Source organism: Lithobates pipiens, unplaced genomic scaffold, assembly GCF_037356315.1.
Source record: "Lithobates pipiens isolate NorthernLeopardFrog02 unplaced genomic scaffold, aLitPip1_a1.2 Scaffold_16, whole genome shotgun sequence".
In the NCBI taxonomy this organism is placed as follows: domain Eukaryota; kingdom Metazoa; phylum Chordata; class Amphibia; order Anura; family Ranidae; genus Lithobates; species Lithobates pipiens.
In genome coordinates, this window is record NW_027507748.1 from 634,315,974 (window position 1) to 634,339,808 (window position 23,835).

The 23,835-nt window shown below is 46.1% G+C and overlaps 1 protein-coding gene across 2 annotated transcripts in view; it reads right to left on the reverse strand.

Annotated features, from left to right (window-relative positions):
• MRPS31 (mitochondrial ribosomal protein S31) overlaps nucleotides 1-23,749 on the reverse strand; it is a 163,324-nt gene extending 139,575 nt beyond the window's left edge. The window contains exons 1-2 of one of the 2 annotated variants that reach the window (XM_077484199.1): nucleotides 23,538-23,749; nucleotides 9,092-9,403 (exon numbers count right to left, since the gene is read on the reverse strand). In XM_077484199.1, coding sequence (XP_077340325.1) covers nucleotides 9,092-9,403; nucleotides 23,538-23,611 — 386 coding nt within the window. In that variant the 5' untranslated portion in view covers nucleotides 23,612-23,749. The remainder of the gene's footprint in view (nucleotides 1-9,091; nucleotides 9,404-23,537) is intronic. The other variant, XM_077484198.1, reaches the window with a different exon arrangement.
• Nucleotides 23,750-23,835: the final 86 nt, after the last annotated feature.

Here is a 23,835-nt window from a genome sequence, read left to right on the forward strand (position 1 = left end):
TGCATTGGCGCAACACCTAATGAGGCCTTACTCCAATAGGAACCTGACTACTCCTAAGAAAGTCTTTAATTATCGTCTAACAAGGGCAAGAAGGGTGGTCGAGTGCACTTTTGGAATTCTTGCCAATAAATGGCATTTGTTACAGTACATATGCCTATTGCATTAAACATTGAAAATGCAATTACTGCTGTCAAAGCAGCTTGCGTGCTGCACAATTTTGTCCGGCTACCTGACGGGTACCGTTTTGAGGATTCCCTTATGCATGACTTGGAAAGTGCACACCTCAGTGCTACAAGGGGATCCTGCGATGGTGCCACTGTTCGACAAAAATTAGCTTCATACTCTTTCACCGGCCGGAGAATTAGAATGGCAATTGGACGCCATTTCCTAACTGCATTGCTCACTTCTTTAAATATATAAATTGCTAATGTTTCTTTTTCTGTAAAGTTCTATAAAGTCTGACGTTATTAACGTTCTAATGTTTTCATGCTATGTAGTCTGTCCTTTTATGTTTTAAAAACTATATTTTGGTTACATTTTACATAAACTGTGATAATAAAAGCAATCATTTTGGTGGATATTGATCATTATCTACATGTATTAACACTAGAACAGGGGTCTCAAACTGGCGGCCCTCCAGCTGTTGCAAAACTACAAGTGCCATCATGCCTCTGCCAGTGGAAGTCATGCTTGTAACTGTCAGCCTTGCAATGCCTCATGGGACTTGTAGTTTTGCAACAGCTGGAGGGCTGCCGGTTTGAGACCCCTGCACTAGAAGTTAACATCAGTGAAAGAATGCACCAGGGTTCTCCATATTCTGGTCCTCCAGTTGTTCTAGAACTACAATTACCATCATGCCTAGTCAACTATGTCAGTGCAGAACACATGGATAACAAAATAAATTAAAAGGTTAAACTTACATTTGTCACTACGGTCGGTCGGCAACATTGCTTCCCAATCTTCTATGGTCAGTTGACAAATCTCAAGCCAAGCACTATCCCTCTTGGACTGATCCTTGTAGTTGTGATCTCGCTTATTATAAATGCATGGCTGCTGCCGCACAAGTCTGATTAGAGACTCGTTGTCCACTGGCTCCCTGTGATGTACTTCTCTGTGGCCTCTGGATGACATGATGCACACAAAAAGGTTTTTCTCACTTCACACTCACTACTTCACTACCCAGAGATAAGGTTAGCCAGGAAGTGATCTTTGTGTGGGAAGGAGGAGGGCTGCCTGCAAGCTGTGCAAATTCTGTTGTTCCTGTTAAGTCACTTGTATATAGACCATGATCCGACTTGTAGGTGACTTGCATTGAAGTCTATGGGTACAAGTCGCCTATAAGTCGCCTTGAAGTAGTACAGGAACCTTTTGTGAAGTCGGAGCGACTTCAGTAGCATTCATTAAGACGGCTCTCAGTCACTTGAATGTAATTTCTAATGTCAAGCGACTTGCGGTCTGACAAGTCGGATCCCAAGTCGCGGGAGTGTGAACTGGCACTGAGCCCTTAACCTGGCTAGAGGTGGGGCCAGGACTTTTGTAAACACCCGGGGGGTTGTAGGTAGCCCAGAGGGGCAAGGCTACAAACTGGAAATGCTGCTGTTCGACCTCAAAACGCAGAAACCTTTGGTGAGCAGGAAATATCAGGGATGCATATCTGCATATCCCTATATCGATAGATGCCAGAAGTTCTCTTCCTAGTAAAATAGACACCACGGACCTGATCGACTCCATGCGAAAGGAGCGGATCTTCAGGAATGGATTTAGATGCTTTAGATCTAGAATGGGTCTGACATTTCCATTTGGTATTGGTACCGTAAAGAGGTTTGAATAAAACCCCAAACCTTGCTCTTCTATGGGGATTTGTATGATTACCCCCTGAGCCAGTAATCGGTCTAGTGCCCGAAACAGATATAGCCTTTTCCCTGGATCTTTGGGAATGTTTGATCTTAGAAAACGAGACTGTGCAAACTCCCGAAATTCTAGCTTGTATCCTAAAGATACCATGGACATGACCCATCTGTCCTGAATTTTCTTTTACCAAACTTCTGAGTATTGCAGAAGTCTTCCCCCCACTCTGGCGGGGGGGGGAGGGGGCTCTTCATAATGAGCCTGTCTAAAATGGTCCTTTAGGGACTGACAGATGCATATTGCCCAACTGCAGGCTGAGTAATGGCACCTGCCAAGGAAAAAAAAAAAGAAGAGGATTTTAACAGGAATTACAACTTTTTAGCTGTTGGATCCTTAAGCATTTGTGCATTCTCTACTGGACAAGTTAGACTTTTAGTCACACTGGAAATTGCAGCGTCAATTGCAAGTACATTCCATTTTTTGGTGAATTTTTTCTTCTCCATGGGATAGAGTGCTGTGAATCTCTTTGGAGGGAGAAAATGCTTATCCGAGTGAACCCAGGCTGTAAATGTTTTTGAGGAACCTAAAGAAGAAATAGAATTTTCAGCTGACTCCGTTAGGGGTAGCTTGAAAGTGGAACAAACCATCTCCGTAAGAGATTGTACCAGCAATTTTGTCAGATTGCGAGGCTGAAAAAGGTTCATCCACCATTGTCTCCTCTACAGAGGATTAATCAGTTTGCCTTTCCTCTTGATCGCCTAGGGGTAACACCTCACCTGTAGCCACTGATCCCTGATCTAAGGTAGGGGAGGGGGATCTAACACGCTTCCTATCCTTTTGGATGGAGGATGCGATTAAAGCTGCTAATCTTCTGTCTAGGCCCTTTGGTACCTTTGTGCTGTCTTTCTAGTGCTGAGCACGAAAAGCAAAGGCACTAGGTAAATGCACAACTTGCTGAGCAATAGTCTAGCAAAAACAATGCTGCCAATAAAGTTCATCTTTGGTGCTGACTATAAATGTTATGTCCTGTACTGGAAATGCCTGTATGTGCTCCCAGCGTTCCTGTGTGCCAGACTGCAGCTGTTAGCTGGGAAGTGTGTCTGTTTATCCCCAGCGCTGTGTGCTCCTCGTGGACTTACATCTTGCACATGGCGCCACACCTTAAGCCAAGCCCCCGGTCATTCAAAATGTCCTCCTTTCTGTTTAAACTAGCCGCAGTCCGCGCAAACGGCTTCGATCACTGGAGACTCAGCTACTGTTGTACCTCCCTTCCCCCAGGGGAGGAAAGCAAATATGCTGTTCTCTGGATGAGGAATCCCCCATGGCTTGCTGAGACCCCACACATGCTGTTAGCTGAGACACTGAGCGGACTGTGAAGCAACGTACTAAGGTATGTGCATTTACTCCCTCTAGTGGAGGCTTTAAGGCATGACAACATTTTACTCATGGAAGAAAAAAAAAAAAAACATAGGTGGACTTTTTACAGTTCCTAGGCTTCTTCCCTTACCTTACCCTTACCGTAGGATACTGCTGAAGTCAGACAGATCCAAAAATGTCACCCATCACGGTAGGCTGCGTTTAGCAAACCTTCAAGGACCGGGTCCCTTTTTATCGGGGTTCCACTCCCTTGAACCTGTACAGCACCCCACAGGAAAAACTTTAGGTCATGTGAGCATGACCAAAAATCCCTGGGTCCAGCCCTGCAAAGAGGCGTTACAGGCAAAACCTTGTGCTTCGTATACGAGGCTTGGGTACCATCCACCTTGGCCTCAGTGGTACTTTGGATGGATCCGGTCTGTGGAGGTTATTTAAAGCCAGCATCGATCCCTCCTGGAGCTCCTCAGAGCACATCTTCACTCGTGACCAACACCTTAGACACTAGTGAAAAAAAAACTGAGGTACTCCTGGTAGAAGGAGGGGTTATATAGGGAGTGAACTTCCTGTACTGGGTATACCAGTGTCCATCACCTGAAGGTGCCTATATACCCACATAGTGATTACTATGGTGCTCTGTGTCCCATGATATACAATAAAGAAATATAATTTTTGGTTTACCTGTAAAATCCTTTTCTTGGAGTACATCACAGGACGTTTCATCTTTATTAGATAGGTTATGCTGCCACCTTCAGGTGACTGGACAATGGCAAAAAAAAAAAAAAAGGCAGAAAAACCCCTGTCCGGGCTAGACATTGCTTCAAGTTTGTAGCAAGCTATGAAACAAGTAACGAAGATGGGAGGGACACACCCTGGTGTCCTGTGATGTCCAAGAAAAGGATTTTACTGAAAATATATATATATATTTTTTTTTTTTTCTCCTCATACATCCCAGGAAACAGGGTATCTTTCATATTATGATAGGGATGTTGCCAAGTACTGAACATGAAAGGAGGGCAATACCGCAACAAGCCGACAGGCCACAAATAACCAAATTGAAAAGACTAAAATCCCGTGGTAGGGTTTTATCTCAGACCCAAAAAGACATTTTGGTTTACCTGTAAAATCCTTTCCTTAAAAGGACATCACAGGACACAGTGATCCCTTTGGTCTTCTTTACTTGTTTCACTGCTTGCTACAAAACTGAAGCTATGCCTAGCAGGGAGGGGTTATGCCTGGGTAGGGATTCCCTGTTCAGTCATCTGAAGGTGGCAGCATAACCCGCCCCCCCCCCCCACAAAATGTATTACGGGACAGGGAGTGAAGATCCTTGCCTTAAAGCAGGATTTCATTGTGGAAAAAATTATTAAAAGCCAGCAGCTACAAATACTGCAGCTGCTGACTTTTAATAAATGGACACTCACCTGTCCCAGGGTCCAGCGATGCCGCCAGCTGATGCCGATCGATCGTTCGGCTCTCGGCTGCTGCCACCACCATTCTAGGTGAGGGAATCAGGAAGTGAAGCGCTGAGGCTTCACTTCCCGGCTCCCTACTGCGCATGCGTGAGTCGCGCTGCGCAATAGGAATTGTCCGCGCTGTCTCTGAGACCCGTGTGTGTCCCAGCAGACAGCGCGCAGGGACAGGAAGAGGCATAGACTCCCGTGGGAGTCTATGCCCGGAAGTCGGTGTAAATACCTGTCTTTGACAGGTATCTGCACCCCCCTCCCCCCTGAAAGGTGCCAATTGTGACACCGGAGGGGGGGAGGGTTCCGATGAGCGGAAGTTCCGCTTTAGGGTGGAACCCTGCTTTAAGTAGTATAACTATAGGCAAAACCTCTCTCTTCATTTTACATCCCAAGTCATATTCATTACTATATGAATATGACTTTGGGTGTAAAATAAAGAAAAAAGGTTTTGCCTTTAGTTCTACTTAAGGAGGATCTTCAGTCCCCCACCCTCCCCCCAACAAAATAAATAGAAGTCCTCAGCTACAAATACTGTAGCTGCTGACTTAATAAAAGGACACTTACCTGACCCAGGATCCAGCACTGTTTTTGACCGGTCTTTGGGACACTGGGACCAGCATGCCTAGTGTGGGTGCGACACCTTGCAGTTTCATAGCTGGTTTTCCAGCGCTGCACTTTGTGAAGGGTCCTGCAGCCTTTTGGAAACATGTGCCAGAAGACTGCAGGCAAAAAGCAGAAGCAGGAGTGGGTACCCCTTTCCCAAAGCTGAAAAAAAAAAAAAAGTGCACAAAAAAGAGGGAGTGAGGGTGGAGACAGAAAACCACGACTTCTCTTTTTGGGTGAAGTTCAGTTTTATAGTCAAATATACTCACATCCATCATATGGTGTTGCAGCAGCAGATGATCTGGCCAATAACACACCCATTGTCTTAGGGCACCTCCACTCTGGATGGAGGAGCAGCAGAGACACATTTGGACTGTGGCATTGTCAATCTGGGGAGAGGATTCAGTTATGCACTAGCAAATTTAGGTAAACTAGACTAACAAATTAAAAAGTCAAACTCTAGTTAACACTTTTTAAGCAGTTACAGCAACAGTATTTGTTTTCCTGTTGGGATAAAGGTTTTACATAAATAAAAGCTGAGCATTGCAAGTACCCCTCTCAGTGGTAAATGGTTTACCCCAACACTTTAACCACTTGCCGTCCGCCCTATAGCAGAAACACAGCGGCAAAGTGGTTTCAAAATCCTGACCGGACGTCATATGACGTGATCAGGATTTTGAGCCGCTGCGCGCCCCCGGGGGAGCGCATCGCGGCGATCGTTGTTTCAGGGTGTCAGTCTGACACCCCGCAACTACGATCTCGGTGATCAGCTGTGTCCAATCATGGCTGATCACAGTGTAAATAGGAACAGACGGTGATTGGCTTTTCCTCACTCGAGTCTGTCAGATGCGAGTAGAGGACAGCCGAATGGCTGCTCCTCTGACAGGGGGGTCTGTGCTGATCGATTATGCCACCCTAAACCACCAGGGATGGCAGTCAGTGCCCACAATGGGCATCACTGATTGGCATGCATTATTGTTTGGCACCGATTGGCATCCATCAGCACAGTATAATACAATACAATGCTGTCCATCAGTGCCCATCAATGCCGCCTCATCAGTGCCCATTGGTGGAGAAAACGTACTTATTTACAAAGTTTTGAAACTGAAAAAAAATAAATTAAAAAACATTTTTTTTTCAAAAATGTCTGTCTTTTTTTATTTAGCAAAAAGTAAAAAACGTGGAGGTGATGAAATACCACCAAAAGAAAGCTCTATTTCTGGTAAAAAAAATGTATGGGTGTTATTCATTTGGGTACAGTGTAGCATGACTGCGCAATTGTCATTCAAAGTGCGACAGCGCTTAAAGCTCAAAATTGGTCTGGGCAGGAAGGTGTTTAAGTGCCCGCTATTGAAGTGGTTAACTTCCACTTTTGTTGAACAGCTTGGTTTATTAGTCCTTTTACTGCCACAGACATGCCATAGGTCAGTGGTGGGGGGGCTTTACAGACGCAGCTCCTGGGAGCATGCACAAATCTGACAAGCAAACAGGTTGATTGTCAGATGAAAGCCATCTGTTGGCTGTGCAGCCGCTGGATCACTTCCACACGCCCCACTACTTTAGGCTCACCCGTGGGGGGAGGAGAGGGAGAGGGAGATGGAGAGGGAGAGTATATGTCATAAGCCTAGGCTAAAATGACCAGACAAGAAACAGGAAGTGGGCTGTATAAGGTATTTACTGGCAATAAAAAAAAAAAAGTTTTACTATCCAAGGTTAAAAACAACAAGGGCAGAAGATTTAATAGATGGAAAATTAAAAATAATAATATGCATCTGTACATGAAAACGTTGATCATGCTACACGTTACATATCACTGCACACGTTGGGGTGAGAACAATAACTTGGGGTTTTGGGTAGAGCCAGGCATGACCGCGCTGTGTTCAAACTATGACAGTGGATGCGGGGAGAAGAACCCCTGTCTGCTGTCACAAAGAAGGGAGCACTGGCAGCAGGGTAAATATGGGTGTAACATTCTCCTAAAAGGTGAATTTACACCCACAACACCGCAACAGCTCTCTGTTGTTCTGTATGAACGTTATTTGAAGTGTACAAAATGTACAATTCATTCACAGTAATGTACAGCAGTGCAATGCGTTATGTTGTTGTGTGTTGCTGTGCAATTTACCACAATTGTGATAGAATTCCATAGGCTGCATTGCAGTGTGAATGGGACACATAGGAAACAATGGATTCCTGTGTGTCCCTGCGGTGACAGACGTTTTACCATGCAGTAAAACGGTTACCGCATACAGTGTAAGTTCACCATTAAAGCGTAACCTTTGGAAAATAAAGGACACTGAAGTTTGTCGCAATTTCACGAGCTCATGCAACTTTAAGGCTTGACATGCTGAGTATCTATTTACTCATCTCATCTTTTACATTTTAACAAAAACTGGGTAATACATTGTGTTTATGTGCCCTAAAATTTACTTTAGTGTATTTTTTTTTATTGACATTTTGCATTTTGTAAACCCTTGCGCTAATATTGTGCGACATGAAAAATGATTACTACCACTATTCTCTATGGTGTAGACTATTAGAAAATATATAACGTTTGGGGTTTTATATGATCTCTAGGCCTAAAATGATTTAGGCATGTGTGCCAAAAATGCAAAAGCAGCCCTGGCAGCAAAAGGGTTAAAAGAAGTTAGCAAATGATAGACTTACTGGCTGGATCACCAGATAAAAAAAAAAAAGAAGGAATGCAGTCACCACATCTAATAGGTAAGCTACACAATAATACTACATTTTTGTTTTTGGGTTTAGGACCAGTTCATACCACATGCGGGCCAGTGTTTTTTTTCTGCATCAAAAACGCATGGAAAGTAAGTTATATGGTTTTCAATGGCATAGTTCAAACCAGTGCTTGCAGTTCCAGGGAAAAAATAAAAATAAAAAAAAGTAGAACATGCTGCATTTTTTCGGCACTGGATCGCTGTAAAAATACATAAAAAACACACTGGAACACACATTTCTAGATTGTAAAGCTCTAACGAGCAGGGCCCTCTGATCCCTCCTGTATTGATTTGTATTGTCTGCCCTCATATTCTAAAGTGCTGCGCAAACTGTTGCCGCTATATAAATCCTGAATAATAATAATCATCCTTATTTAAGGTTAAGAAAAAAAGAGGGGGAATAAATGCACTGGACTGCATCAAAAATGCACATGCAGAAAAAACATCTGGAATGCATCCGGACTGTGTTTCTATGGTGTGAATTGGCCTTCAAAGTAGTTATAAAGGGGGAAGGACATTTTCTTTCACTACAAAGGGGAAATAACCTTTGGCATGTGCTAGGCCATACCCCGCCCCCTTACCTTGCTTACCCGAGCGCGATCTTGATTCAGCATTGTACATGAGAGCAGAGGCTTTCCCTGTCCTTTCCAATCTTATAGGCTTTCAAAGACAATTGGCTCCTGCTGCTGTCAATCACAGCCAATGAGGAAAGAGGGGGGGCGTTGGAGCAGGTCTGTGCGTCAATGAACACACAAAGCTTGGCTCGGGAGCGGGCCAGCACAAGTGCCTCCATAGTGAGTTGTTTACTATGGGGCACTTACTTACTGGGGGGTAGGAGGAGCCAGATGCCCCGGTGGGGGACCTGAGAAGGGGAGGATAAGAGCTGTTTGTGCAAAACCATTGCACAGAGCAAGCAAGTATGACATGGTTGCTATTTAATAAAATAAAATAAAGGTTTAAAATCACGTTATTCCCGATTTAAAGCAAAAGCAGGGCCACAATCATCATCCATATTATATGAAAACTTTTTGGTGGCAGTACTTTATCCAGTTATCCATAACTTACTCATCTGGCTGATTTTCTTCTGATGCCATCTGAAACATCTTACTGGCACTTTGCAATCCTTCCGGCCTCAAATTCTTTTGCTTCTTTTCAGTCTTTGCCATAAGCGTGTTCTTAACACTCAATTCCACCTTCATGCCACTTATGATATCCTTCAAATTGTATGCTTGTGGTGGCTGGGAGGAATCGTCCTTGTGCGGCACATCCGTCTTTTCTTCTGCAGGTGGGCTGGAGCCGACATGATTCTCAGGTGGCTTCTTTTCAGAGCAACGCGCACTTCCGAGAGAAAAGCACTTCAGAATGTAATTTGTATACCTAGGAGAACAAGAGAGGTTTTATTATGAAGCCTTATCATCAAGCATGTCTCCAAACTCATAACAATATATTTTAATGTTATTGGACTGAAAGGTCCAGAAGGACTGGGAATATTTCAACATACAAAAAAAGGTGCGTGGCAATCCTGTACTTTATTTGTATGTGCCAGACGATTGGTCCATTGCCCTTCTCTAACACTTATATATTTTTTTTTTTTTTTTAATTTACATAATCTTTATTTATTTTCACAATAATTTTTCCATTAACAAACTTTATACAGTTAAACACTCCATTTTCCACTTTAACAATTCCCACCCCCTCTCCCCCCCGCCCCCCCCCTTCACATACATAACAGGAAGAAACAGTGGGCCCCTCATGCAGAGACTGTGACCGTGCTACTCCCTATACCTCTAACTTCTTATCACCTATACCGAGAGCTCTCTCTCTCCTTCCTCCCCCCAATCCTCGGTCACTCCAAGCCTTTATACTATGTGTCCCAACCTATCTAACCATGGTTTCCACATTTTTTTAAATTCCCTAAGATTCCCTCTCCTTACATATACTACCTTTTCCTTCCAGATCGTCTCTATAATTAATTGTCTCCACTCCGCTACCGATGGGGGGTTTTTTGCCTGCCACCTTTGCGCTATTAGCTTCCTTGCCTGAAACATACATCTCATTATTGCTTTATTTATACAAGCCGCCCTCTTATTCCCTCATTCAGGCCCAGCAAACACATTCTGGGGTTCCCATCAACCGTCACTCCAAATGTTTCGTTCAGATCAGCAATAACTTCTGACCAGTAACGAAACAGTTTAGGGCACCTCCAGAACATGTGCATCAGGTCTCCTGTCGCTTGACATCTCGGGCAGCCATCATCTTCCCTTCGCCTAAACCTGTATAGCCTCTTCGGTGTATAATAGGCTCTATGTAGCAGCATTAGGTGTGACACCCTCTGGGCTGGCGAGACAGATATCAAATGTCCCCCCTCCAGGATCCTCATCCACTGCTCATCTGAGAATGTTCCTACTTCCTCCTCCCATTTTATTTTACTTTTAAGTTTCTCTGGGGTTTCTATGCTCCCTTCACAAATATATGGATATATTTCTGCTATAAACCCTTTTGCACTATCTTCAGATTTTAATCTATTATAGATGGGGGATTTGCTCCATACTGGCCCCGGTGTACCAAATTGTTTTGATAATGCGTGTCTGATTTGTAAATATTTATAAAACGAATGTTCTGGTAGATCATATTCCATTCTCAGTGTATTAACCCCCCTGGCGGTATTCCCGAGTCTGACTCGGGGTGGATTTTTCATACCAAAAGCGGTATCCCCGAGTCAGACTCGGGACAGCGTCGCTGGATCCAGGAGGAGGATTACTTACCTTCTCCTTCGGATCCAGCGTTGTCTCCCCGCTGTACGAGCGAGCCGTGTCTCGCTCGATGCATCACACCGCCGATCTCCGTGCCCTGCGAGCGTTGCGACGCACGGGCACGGAGATCGGCGCCAAATTCAAAAAGTGAAACAAACAGTATACATACAGTATAATGTAATCTTACAGATTACATTGCTGTATGTAAATTTTTCACATCCCCGTTGTCCCTAGTGGTCTGCCCAGTGTCCTGCATGCAGTTTTATATAATAAAAACTGTTCTTTATGCCTGGAAACTGGAGATTGCCCATAGCAACCAAAACTGTCACTGTACATCAAAAATTATTTTAGACCAGCTAGAAAACAGCGATAATAAATTAGAATCACTCGCAGAATTGAGCGACAGCGATTTGTGGGGAGATCCATCATCAAATACTGAAAAGTAATGACAGTGACAATTCTGCAACTGAGCAAATTTCAGTGTTTTTGATTTGATTACATTATTGAATAATTTTTATTATTGTTATATTATTATTTGGTACAATTATTTATAATTATTTATTATATTATAATTTATGATTTAATTTTTCAAACTTTATCATACCCGGGATATCTGCTAGACTCTGGTTTGGACAGATTTAAGAGAGTTATTCCTAAGAATTGCAGGACTACAATATAAAACGCCAAATTTTCATGCAAAATAATTGTACCGCTTTTAGCACCTAAAATCCGAAATAATCGTACCGCCAGGGAGGTTAAATGTTTTTATTATATTTCCTTCATACAACTGAGCCAGTCTGTCAATCCCCCTGCTTTCCCAGTCTTTGTGCCTTCCTATCATTCCCATTTCCTGTAGGTTCAGGTTATTCCATAATGGGGTTTCTTTGGTCATCCCTTCCAGACCCTTTATCGTTTTTACTGCCTTCCATACTTTTAGAGCAAGTTTTATTGTGGGCGTTCTATGGGAGAATGAATTTGCCTCCAAAACCTCTACTATGGTTTTATGAGGTGTCCCAGTAATCATTAACTTCCTATTTATATCACCACTAAGCTCATTGCTCGTCCCCAGATGTTGCAATTGTGCGGCTAAGAAATAGCTTCTTGGGTGAGGTACTGCCATTCCTCCTTTCCTTGTCGATAGTTGCAAAATTTGTAGGCCTATTCTTGAAGTGCCTCCTCTCCATATTAGTTCTCGAAATAGTGTTTCTATTTTTTTGAACCACTTTATATCTATCCATAATGGCGAGTTATGCAACAGATACAGTAACTGTGGCATCCATAGCATTTTAATAAGATTACATCTCCCTGCGACTGAAAGAGGGAGTTTCTTCCAGATTTCTATTTTATTTTTAAATTTGACTAATAAGGGGGCGACGTTATCACTTATATACCTTTTTGCATCACTTTGTATGTTTATTCCTAAATATTTTATTTTCTCCACCACTTCTAACTGCGGGATTGCCAATATACTTTGGCTCTCCAGTGTGTCTACAGGCATCAGAGCTGATTTTTCCCAGTTTATTGTTAATCCCGAGAAGCTGCCGAAATCCCCGAGGACTTTCATCCCCTGCCTGGTTGACTTCTCAAAGTTCCCCAGATAGAGGAGAATATCATCGGCGTATAGCGCGATCTTTTCTTCCCTCTCTTTTCTTTGAAAGCCTGCCATATCAGCATTAGATCTTATTGCAATGGCTAATGGTTCCATTGCGAGGGCGAAAATCAGGGGTGACAAAGGGCACCCCTGTCTTGTACCTCTTTCTAATAATATCTTATCTGAATACTCGTTATTAATCCTGATTCTAGCACTGGGGCCATTATACAGAGTTTTTATCCATTCAATGAATGAAGAGCCGAAACCAAATTCTCTCAGAACCCGCCAAATGTATCTCCATTCAAGACTATCAAAGGCTTTGACTACATCCAAAGCCATAATTGCCCTTTTCCCTATATTTTCCGTTGGTATCTGTAGGTTAAGGTATAGTCTTCTGATATTCATGCTGGTTGATCTACCAGGAATGAATCCTGTTTGATCAGGGTGTATTAATCTGGAGATAATTTTATTCAGTCTGGCCGCCAGTACCTTAGCTAGTATTTTTGCGTCCGTGCACAGAAGTGAGATAGGTCGGTAAGATTTAGTTTCCAACGGATCCTTCCCCTCCTTGTGCAGAACGATTATCGTTGTCTCCGTCATCGAGGTAGGCAATCTCCCTTCCTCCTTTGCCCTATTTAATACTCTGAGAAGCTCTGGAAGCAGTACTTTCCCATAATGTTTATAGGTTTCCAATGGAAGACCGTCTGGTCCTGGTGACTTCTGATTAGCCATTGCTGTCACTGCAGATTGAATTTCTTCTAATGGTAACGTCTTTACGGCAGCCTCACGCATGTGGCCTCTCATGCCATAGGGCCACATATATGTGGCCCTGTGTAAATGACTTACTGTGCTGAGAGCACGCTCCCAACACAGTAGCCGGCGGTTACCAGAAAGCTCCCGATGCATACTAGCAATCGTGTGACTGCCAATCAAAGCGATCACATGATCCAAATGTATGCCTCCACTTCACAGTTTTTAGAACCCTTAAAGGGCTGGGAGACAGTCAGCGAAAAGGGGTCAATGACGACGACACCTATATCTACCTTTCTCCTCCTTAGCTTACCCCATCAGTCTACTAATTTACTAACAAACCTACCAGTTGGATGTCACACCACTTCCGCAAACTCAATATATCTAAAACCGAGCTGATATTTCCTCCTCCTCCTGACTTCTCTGTAGAGATTGATGGCACAACTATCAGTCTGTCCCTATCATACCAAGGTGCTAGATGTAACCCTTGACTCTGAACTCTCCTTTTGGCCCCACATCCAATCACTGTCCATAGCTTGCCTCCTCCATCTCTGCAACATCTCCACAATACGCCCATTCCTAACCATTGACACCACAAAGCTTCTAATCCACTCCCTGGTCATATCTCGCCTCGATTACTGCAACTCCCCCCTCATTGGCTTACCTTTACATATATCAGTGTTTCTCAACTCTAGTCCTGAAGGCGTCCCAACAGGTTATGTTTTCAGGATTTCCCTCAGATGAAACAGCTGTGGTAATTACTAAGGCAGTGAAACTGATCAAATCATCTTTGCAAAATAATGGAAAGCCTGAAAACATGACCTGTTGGGGCTCCTTGAGGACTGGAGTTGAGCAACACTGACATAGGCATCTCCTCTTCAGTCCATAACGAATGCTGTTGCCAACTTCATCCACCTTACCAACTCTTCAGTGTCCTCCAACCCTCTCTGCAAATCCCTCAACTGGCTTCTGCTCACCCAATAAATGAAATTCAAAATACTAACAACTTCTTAAAAGATATCCACAACTCAGTCCCCTAGTACATTACTAACCTGGTCTCAAAATGCCCACCAAACCATTCCCGTTACTGCTACCAAAACCTCCTGCTCTCTAGTTGCCTCCTTCCATGTTACCCTCCAGGACACCCCTCCAATTCTCTGGAACTCCTTACCCAATGCGCTTATCTCCTACTCTGTTCACCTTCAGGTACCCCTTGAAAACTGTTCTCTTTAATCACTTAGCGTCTGCCCACCCACCTTCAGGACGCCATTCCCATCCTCTGGAACTCCTTATCCCAATCTCCTACTCTGTCCACCTTTGGGCAACCTTTGAAAACCCTTCTCTTTAACCAAGCATTGTTCTGCGGACGAGCTGCCACTGTAAACAAAGTGACTTACCCGTACGTCACTGCCTACTCCTGGGTTTAGGGCGCACTCTGGCGCCCACTGTGATTGGCTGACAGGCTCCTCCTGTGTACAATGATTCATGGATGGGACATGCTGATAAGCGGTGTACATTCATAGCCCAGAGCTCTGTGTTGGCATACAATTCATATAAAAAAAGTGTTTTTTGCTAGAAAATAAATTAGAACCACCAAATATTTATATATATATATATATATATATATATATATATATATATATATATATATATATATATATATATATATATATATATATATATATATATATATATATATATATATTACACACATTTTTTATTTTTTTTTCAAATATGATCTTATGCCGGGGCTCGACAAGCCCCAGGTGCCTAGAATTATCGGCCTGGCACCTGGACTACCAGGCTGCGGCAGGTGTCTTGTCCCCATGTGAGCCCCCCCACACGGATGCTAAGAAGCCGTGGCTTTGGGGCCTGCTGGAGCGAGGTGCACTGCTCGCTCTGTTGACTGAGGGCATTGCCCTTACATTGCTCACACTGGCGCCCTCTTCTGGTGGCCGGGGCTGCTACAAGCAAGCAGTCACTGACTGCGCTGAGGGCTCCCCCTACCTGACAACTGGTTGAAGAAGTGGTCACGCGAGCAGTGAAGGGGAGTAAGAGCCGACAAGGACCCGGGTCTCTACACGGGGGCTGCGACGGACGAGAGCTGCAGCCCACTGGTGAGGCGCTTGTATGGCACAACTGACACCCCAATTTTACAGGCTTTTATAATTGTTTTTAATGTAAGCATATTATGTAAGGGGGGTAGGGTATTTTGATTATTAATAAAAGATACTACACTATATCAGACCCCTTGAATCTTTTCCATGTCCGCAACCAATGAGTGGGAATCTAACGGAGCACACAGAACCACACAGAGGGATTCCACACAGCGGAGATAGGCTCAAAAGAGACTAGTGTCTGGTAAGCGGCCATCTGAGTGCATATTCACGGAGGTGAAAAGTTTGGTGAAGGTGTAGGCCTCCACCCACGCACATCCAGACACATTGGAAGATAGAGCGCAGGATACACATTCTAATGATATATAAAAACGAATGTGAAGGACTCTGTTTTGGGGTGTTGGACTGATTAACGTGGGACAGTGTGTGTTCACATCCCATATATATGATTTGTTTCTATGTTAGTGGTTACAAGCTCTTGTATAATGCATTTGATCTAAAAGGTACTGCATGATTTGAACAGGTGATTGATGGTTTCACTGGTAAGCAGTATAAGCGCTGTTAGTGATCGTTTTTGGGTTTCCAGGTTGATCACATTTTGATGTATATGATATGGTTGAAGAAGTTGCGGGCTTGATTTGGCGCCCATAACGATGAGTGGACAGGGATTGTGGGGCAGCTGGTTGGAACAGCTTCGGTTCCATTTACACACCCCTCCCCCACAGAGATGGAAACAGTTTTCTGTGTAAATTTAAGATTGGTTATATTTGTCTTTGAAAATAAAAATAGGATTTTTATAACAGCTTACCTGTAAAATCATTTTCTTAGGAGGTACATCACGGGACACAGAGACTCCGTAATTACTGGTGGGTTATAGGGTATCACTAGGCGATTGGACACTGGCACACCCTAGACCGGAAGTTCAATCCCCCATATAACCCCTCCCCCTACTGGAGGTACCTCAGTTTTGTAGCAAAGCAATATAAAAGTGTATTAGAAGAGGGGAGGGACCTCTGTGTCCCGTGATGTACCTCAAAAGAAAAGGATTTTACAGGTAAGCCGTTAGAAAAGTCCTATTTTCTTTCTCGTACATCAAGGGACACAGAGACTCAGTAATTACTGTTGGGATGTCCCAGAGCAATGCTATTTGAGCGGAGGGGAACCACACAACATAGGGTGTACTCAGACCCAAGGACCCTGTACCGCTGTCTGCAGCACACTACGCCAAAAGGTGATGTCCTCATGCCTTCTCACATTCACCTGATAAAATTTGGTGAATGTATGGATTGATGACCAGGTTGCGGCCTTGCAGATTTGAGCCATGGAGGCCTGGTGATGCACCGCCCACAAAGCACTAATAGCCCTAGTGCGCCTTAATCTGAAAAGGTGGAATCTTTTGCTTCAAACCATAAGCTTGAACAATTACTTGTCGAATCCATTTAGCAATGGTAGATTTTGCTGCCTGTCCTCTCTTAGGACCCTCTGGCAATACGAACAAAACATCCGTTTTGCGAACCCGAGCCGTCGCTTCCAGATAGGCTTTGACTGCTCGAACTACATCCAAAGAATGTAGTGACTTCTCTTCCGTAGAACAGGGATTTGGAAAAAAGGAAGGCAGAATATCTTGGTTCAGATGAAAACCTGAGACCACCTTCGGTAGAAAACTAGGATGAGGGTGTAACACCACTCTATCCTTGTGCATTATTAGATACGGTTCTTTACAAGAGAGAGGCGCTAATTCGGAAACCTTCTGGCAGAAGAAATGGCCACCAGAAAAATGTATTTCCTTGTCAACAGAACTAAGGGAATTTGATGTATCCATTCAAAAGGATACTTCTGTAAAGCTGACAGAACAAAATTCAAATCCCAGCCGTTCAGAGGCACCCTAACTGGAGGATTAAGGCGCATTACCCCTTGTATAAAGCTTCAGACCAAAGAGCGTAAAGCAAGTGAATGTTGAAACAGAACCGATAAGGCCGAGACTTGGCCCTTGATGGTACTCAAGGCCAGTTTAATCTCTAACCCATTTTGCAGAAATTCGAGGATTCTGCCTATGATATATTTTCTGGGGTGCCAACCCCTGGATTCACACCAGGAGATATATACTTTCCAGACTCTATGATAAATCATTCTGGAAGCTGGCTTTCCATGCATTAATCAAGGTAGATATCACAGGGCTCGAAAGCCCACGATTCTTCAGAATGTGGGTTTCAATAGCCAAACCGTTAAATTTAGCGTCTGTAAGGTAGGATGGAATACTGGTCCCTGGGATAGCAGGTCCGGATGGGATGATAGGGTCCAAGGAGAGCCTACCGCTGTCTTCACTATTTCTGCATACCAAGCTCTTCTGGGCCATGCTGGGGCAACCAGAAGCACCGACTTCTTTTCCTGCCTGATCCTGCAAAGCAGTCTTGGCAGTAGCAGAATAGGAGGGAATGCATAAATCAGAGAGAACTGATGCCATGGAGTAACCAACGCATCTGTCCCGCATGCAAGAGGATCCCTCATTCTTGACACAAAGTTGTCGACCTTGATGTTGAACCTGGATGCAAAGAGATCTACATCTGGAACCCCCCCCATCTCTGGCATATGGCCAAAAAGACGTCAGGGTGGAGAGACCATTCCCCTGGCGGCTCAAATAGTCCGCCTGCCACTTCTCTATCCCCGGAATGAAGACTGCCGATATGCATGGCGCATGTCTTTCTGCCCAGATCAAGATCTGGTTTATTTCTTTCTGAGCTGCGCGACTCTTGGTGCCCCCTTGGTGATTGATATAAGCCACTGCTGTGGCATTGTTGGACTGGATCCTGACAAGGCAACCCTGCAACCTGCGTGTCCAGGCTTTTAGGGCTAGATACGCAACGTGGATCTCCAGAATGTTGATGGGTAAGGCCCTTTCGGTCCTGGACCATCTTCCTTGGACAGTCGACTGTTCCAGGACTGCCCCCCCAACCCAAAAGACTGGCATCTGTTGTTACCACTGTCCAGGTAACTGGTAAAAAGGATTTTCCTTTCCGCAGTTTTTCGGGTATCAACCATCAGCTGAGGCTCTGACGCATCGGAAAATCTAACGCCTGAACCTTCTTGTTCCAGGCCAATAGGATACTGTTTTGCAGTAGCCTTGAATGAAACTGAGTGTACTACTTCGAATGAAGCCACCATCTTTCCCAACAACCTCATACAAAGACGAATAGAAGAACCCTTCTTTGCCCTGACTACCTGAATCAGTTCTCTTATAGCACTGATCTTTGCTTGGGGTAGGAATACCCTCTGCTGGGCTGTATCTATGACCAGACCCAAATACTCTAGTCTTCTTACTGGTTTTAAAGAAGACTTCTCCAAGTTGAGGACCCAACCTAGGCATTCCAGGTAGTTGATTGTGGTGACCAAATTTTGGTCCAGGTGGGCTACCGACCTGTCTATCAAGAGCAAGTCGTCTAGGTATGCTATTATCGTTAGATCTTGGGCCCTTAATCTGGCCAGAGGAGGGGCCAAGATCTTTGTAAAAACCCGAGGTGCAGTAGCTAGCCCGAAAGGCAGAGCTACGAACTGAAAATGACGTTTTTCTACTTCGAAACGCAGGAACTTTTGATGAGCAGGGAAAATAGGTACACGCAGGTACGCATCCTTGATGTCTATTGATGCCAGAAATTCTCCTCCTTGTAGGATGGAGACTACCAATCGGATCGATTCCATGCGAAAGGACCGTATCTCTAGAAATCGGTTTAGATCTTTGAGATCTAGAATGGGTCTGACATCTCCGTTTGGCTTCGGTACCGTGAAAAGGTTTGAATAAAAACCCATTCCCTGCTCTTGCATGGGAACTACCATGATAACTTTTTGCGACAATAGTCGCTCCAACGCTAGAAGGAGAGACTTCTTTTTCTCTGGGTACATTTGATCTGAGGAAACGAGGAGAAGGGAATTCTCGGAATTCTAGTTTGTAACCTAGAGTTATTGTGGAGACCACCCATTTGTCCCGAAATTCCTCCTGCCAGAGCCCTGAGAATTTTAGTAGTCTTCCCCCCACTCGAGTGAGCGGGGGCGCCCCTTCATAAGGAGGTCTTAGCATTTTGTCTTGAAGACCTTCTCCCCCAGGACTCTGAGTTTTAACCTCAGAGCCTGATGGAGGAGGCCGTCGTGACTGCCTGGAGGCTGATGGCCTTTGCACCGGAGAAAGCGCCCGTTTAAAGGCAGAACGTTTACTCCTTTTCTTGACTGGTAAAAGGGTGCTTTTCCCACTAGAGATCCTTTGGATGTAATTGTCCGAGTCCTCTCCAAACAATTTTGCACCATGAAAGGGAAATCCCGCCAGGAGTTTCTTACATGTTGATTCGGCTGACCAATTTTTCAGCCATAAGATTCTATGCATGTGTATCAATCCACGCGTAAGGCGAGAGGCCTGAAGGAGGCCTGAAGGATAGAATCTCTGATAGCATCAACAGCAAAACACAGAGCCGCTAGAAGGTTAGCTAACCCCCGGGCTTGCTGCTCAGGTCATGTAAATAGATACTCAACATGTCATGCTTTAAAATTGTACACACTCGTGCAATGGCGGCAAACTAGAGTACTTAAAAATCTCCATAAGTGACGATTTAAAAATTTCTACAGGTTACCAGTTTACAGTAACCACAGAGGTCTAGTGCTAGAATTATTGCTCTCACTTTGATGTTCACCACGATACCTCAGATGTGTGGTGCAAACACCTTTTACATATGTGGGTATGAGCTATGTAAGCATTTACCAAAGGGGGGGCACAGTTTCTTTAGGGACAGTGCAAAAATGTATTGGGGGGGATTGGGAGGGTCATTTGGAGACATGGGGGCATAGGTGACAGCTGGTGGGGGACCGGGAACGCACAGTGGGGGGGGGGGGGGGGGGAAGAGTCAGGAGGGCACAGTAGGTGGGGGGGAGTTAGGAGGGCACAGTACGGGGGGGAGTTAGGAGGGCACAGTACCGGGGGGGGGGGGGAGTTAGGAGGGCACAGTACCGGGGGGGGGGAGTTAGGAGGGCACAGTACCGGGGGGGGGGGAGTTAGGAGGGCACAGTACCGGGGGGGGGGAGTTAGGAGGGCACAGTACCGGGGGGGGGGGGAGTTAGGAGGGCACAGTACCGGGGGGGGGGAGTTAGGAGGGCACAGTACCGGGGGGGGGGGAGTTAGGAGGGCACAGTACCGGGGGGGGGGAGTTAGGAGGGCACAGTACCGGGGGGGGGAGTTAGGAGGGCACAGTACCGGGGGGGGGGGGGGAGTTAGGAGGGCACAGTACCGGGGGGGGGAGTTAGGAGGGCACAGTACCGGGGGGGGGGGAGTTAGGAGGGCACAGTACCGGGGGGGGGGAATTAGGAGGGCACAGTACGGGGCGGGGGGGAATTAGGAGGGCACAGTACGGGGCGGGGGGGGAATTAGGAGGGCACAGTACGGGGCGGGGGGGGAATTAGGAGGGCAAAGTACGGAAGGGGGAGTTAGGAGGGCACAGTACGGGGCGGGGGGGAATTAGGAGGGCACAGTACGGGGCGGGGGGGGGGGAATTAGGAGGGCAAAGTACGGGAGGGGGAGTTAGGAGGGCACAGTAGTACGGGGGGAGGGGGAGTTAGGAGGGCACAGTAGTACGGGGGGGAGGGGGAGTTAGGAGGGCACAGTAGTACGGGGGGGAGGGGGAGTTAGGAGGGCACAGTAGTACGGGGGGGGAGGGGGGAGTTAGGAGGGCACAGTAGTACGGGGGGGAGGGGGAGTTAGGAGGGCACAGTAGTACGGGGGGGAGGGGGAGTTAGGAGGGCACAGTAGTACGGGGGGGGAGGGGGAGTTAGGAGGGCACAGTAGTACGGGGGGGAGTTAGGAGGGCACAGTAGTACGGGGGGGAGTTAGGAGGGCACAGTAGTACGGGGGGGAGTTAGGAGGGCACAGTAGTACGGGGGGGAGTTAGGAGGGCACAGTAGTACGGGGGGGAGTTAGGAGGGCACAGTAGTACGGGGGGGAGTTAGGAGGGCACAGTAGTACGGGGGGGAGTTAGGAGGGCACAGTAGTACGGGGGGGAGTTAGGAGGGCACAGTAGTACGGGGGGGGGAGTTAGGAGGGCACAGTAGTACGGGGGGGGGGGGGAGTTAGGAGGGCACAGTAGTACGGGGGGGCAGAGTTAGGAAGGCACAGTAGTACGGGGGGGGCAGAGTTAGGAGGGCACAGTAGTACGGGGGGGCAGAGTTAGGAGGGCACAGTACGGGGGGGGGGGCAGAGTTAGGAGGGCACAGTACGGGGGGGGGGGGCAGAGTTAGGAGTAGAGGTCGACCGATATGGGTTTTTGTCTGGCTGATGCCGATATTTAGAAATCGCCGATGTACGATGCCGATTTTTTTAGCCGATATGTTAGGACGATTTTTTATAGGACACCTTTCACACTGATGCGTTTTTCAGGCGCTTTTGGGCTAAAAATAGCATCTGTAAAGTGCCTGCAAAACAACTCCCCTGCAGTCTGTGTGGAACCCTGAGTGCTTTCACACTGAGGTGATGTGCTGGCAGGACGTTAAAAAAAAAAAAAAAAGAAGTCCTACAAGCAGCATCTTTGGAGTGGTGTATACCGCTCCTCCACCACTCCTGCCAATTGAAATGAATGGGCACCACTGCCGAAGCACCTGCAATGCAATTTGGCACCGGCGCTTCACAGGCACATTTAACCCCTTTCCTCGGCCGCTATCTGGATTATAAGTGCCCCACTAGCAGCTGAATAGCGCCGCATAAAACTGGCAGCATTTTACCGTCAACGCCTGCCCGCTCCAGTGTGAAAGTAGCCTTAAGCCATACAGAAAATTTCTTACATTTATTAAACAAAAACATCCAATCGGTTCACTTGTATGTATAATTTAGATTAACCACCTCAATACAGGGCACTTAAACTCCTTCCTGCCCAGACCAATTTTGAGCTTTCTGCGCTGTCGCAATTTGAATGACAATTGCACGGTCATACAACACTGTACCCAAATTACATTTTTATCATTTTTTTACCACAAATAGAGCTTTCTTTTGGTGGTATTTGATCACCTCTATGTTTTTTATTTTTTGCTAAACAAAAAAAAATGAAAAAAGACCGAAAATTTTTAAAAATATGTTTTTTTGTTTCAGTTTCAAAAGGTAAATAAGTATGTTTTCTCCTTCACTGATGGGCACTGGTGGGGCGGCACTGATGAGGTGGCATTGATGGGCACCGATAGGCGGCGCAGATAAGCATGGATAGGCGGCGCAGATGGGCATGGATAGGCGGCATTGTATTGTACTGATGGATGCCAATCAGTGCCAAACAATAATGCATGCCAATCACTGATTGGCATCCATTGTGGGCACTGATTGGCATCCCTGGTGGTCTAGGGTGGCATACCTGGTGCTGGGCATCCCTGGTGGCGTCCCTGGTGGTCCAATGTGGGCATCCTCAGGGGGGCTGCGCTGATAATCGATCAGCACAGACCCCTCCGTCAGAGGAGCAGCCGATCGGCTCTTCTCTACTCGCTTCTGACAGACGCGAGTGAGGAAAAGCTGATCACTGCCTCTTCCTATTTACACTGTGATCAGCCGCGATTGGACACGGCTGATCACGTGGTAAAGAGTCTCCGTTGGGGGGGGGTAGTAAATCTTCCAGGGCTGAAGTGGTTAGGGTACGGGGCCTAGATGTGCAGCTTCAATAGCCCCATGTTAATCCGGTGTCCTGTCATATAGAGTCCCCCATCGGATAGTGTCCGCTGTGTACTGCGCATGCGCAGTACACAGCACACACAGATTCCGAAAATTCCCGAAGATGAACGGCGCCTGCGCCATGAGTCCAGGTTCTAGCCCCACCATCCAAGTGGACATAGAGTTGGAATAAAAAGAACCAATCACAGTGGGGCCGAGCCCGAAGCGTGGCGAGCGACCCTCTAATTTTGCCAGCCCTTTGTCCGCTTGGATGGTGGGGCTACCACCTCGGACACTATATGCCAAAACACCGGCCCTGTGTATAGCTTAGCTACTGATTGCAGTTCCGACTGTTGACATTCCATGGTAGGAACAGAGTAGCTCATACATTGTGTCTGTGGGTGCAAGTTACACCCCCCCACCCCCCACCCCCGACATTGGTGTCAGCACTATTACCCCCCCCCCCCCCCCCCAGCACACTGGTGGTCGTAGGAGACAGTTCACTCTGTGCCTGGCTTCTATGTACAGAGCAGCGGAAGATCAATGTGTTCAGGACATGAATGGGTAGAAGAAGATGCCATCAGTGTGCCGTATGTACAGTGCAGGAGGCCGGACATGGGACACACAATACAATACAATGTACCTGCTGGCGGCGAGAGCCCCCTCTGTCCGTCCCCGACCACCGCCGTACAGAACCAGCACAGCCCTCCGGTACATTTCTACTGCACAGCGTGACCCTGACTAGGGGGGCAACAAAGCAAGGACACCGGTGTCACGTATAATCACTCCGTGCGGAAACACGAGCCGAGCACAAGTGTTCCTAGGCGTGTATAGAAAAATAAATAAATAAAATAAAAAACCGCCCCATCACGAAAAAAATAAATAAATCAGACTCGTCCTCTTGCGGCCGCCTCCCGCACTAATATAGCCCCCGGCGCCGG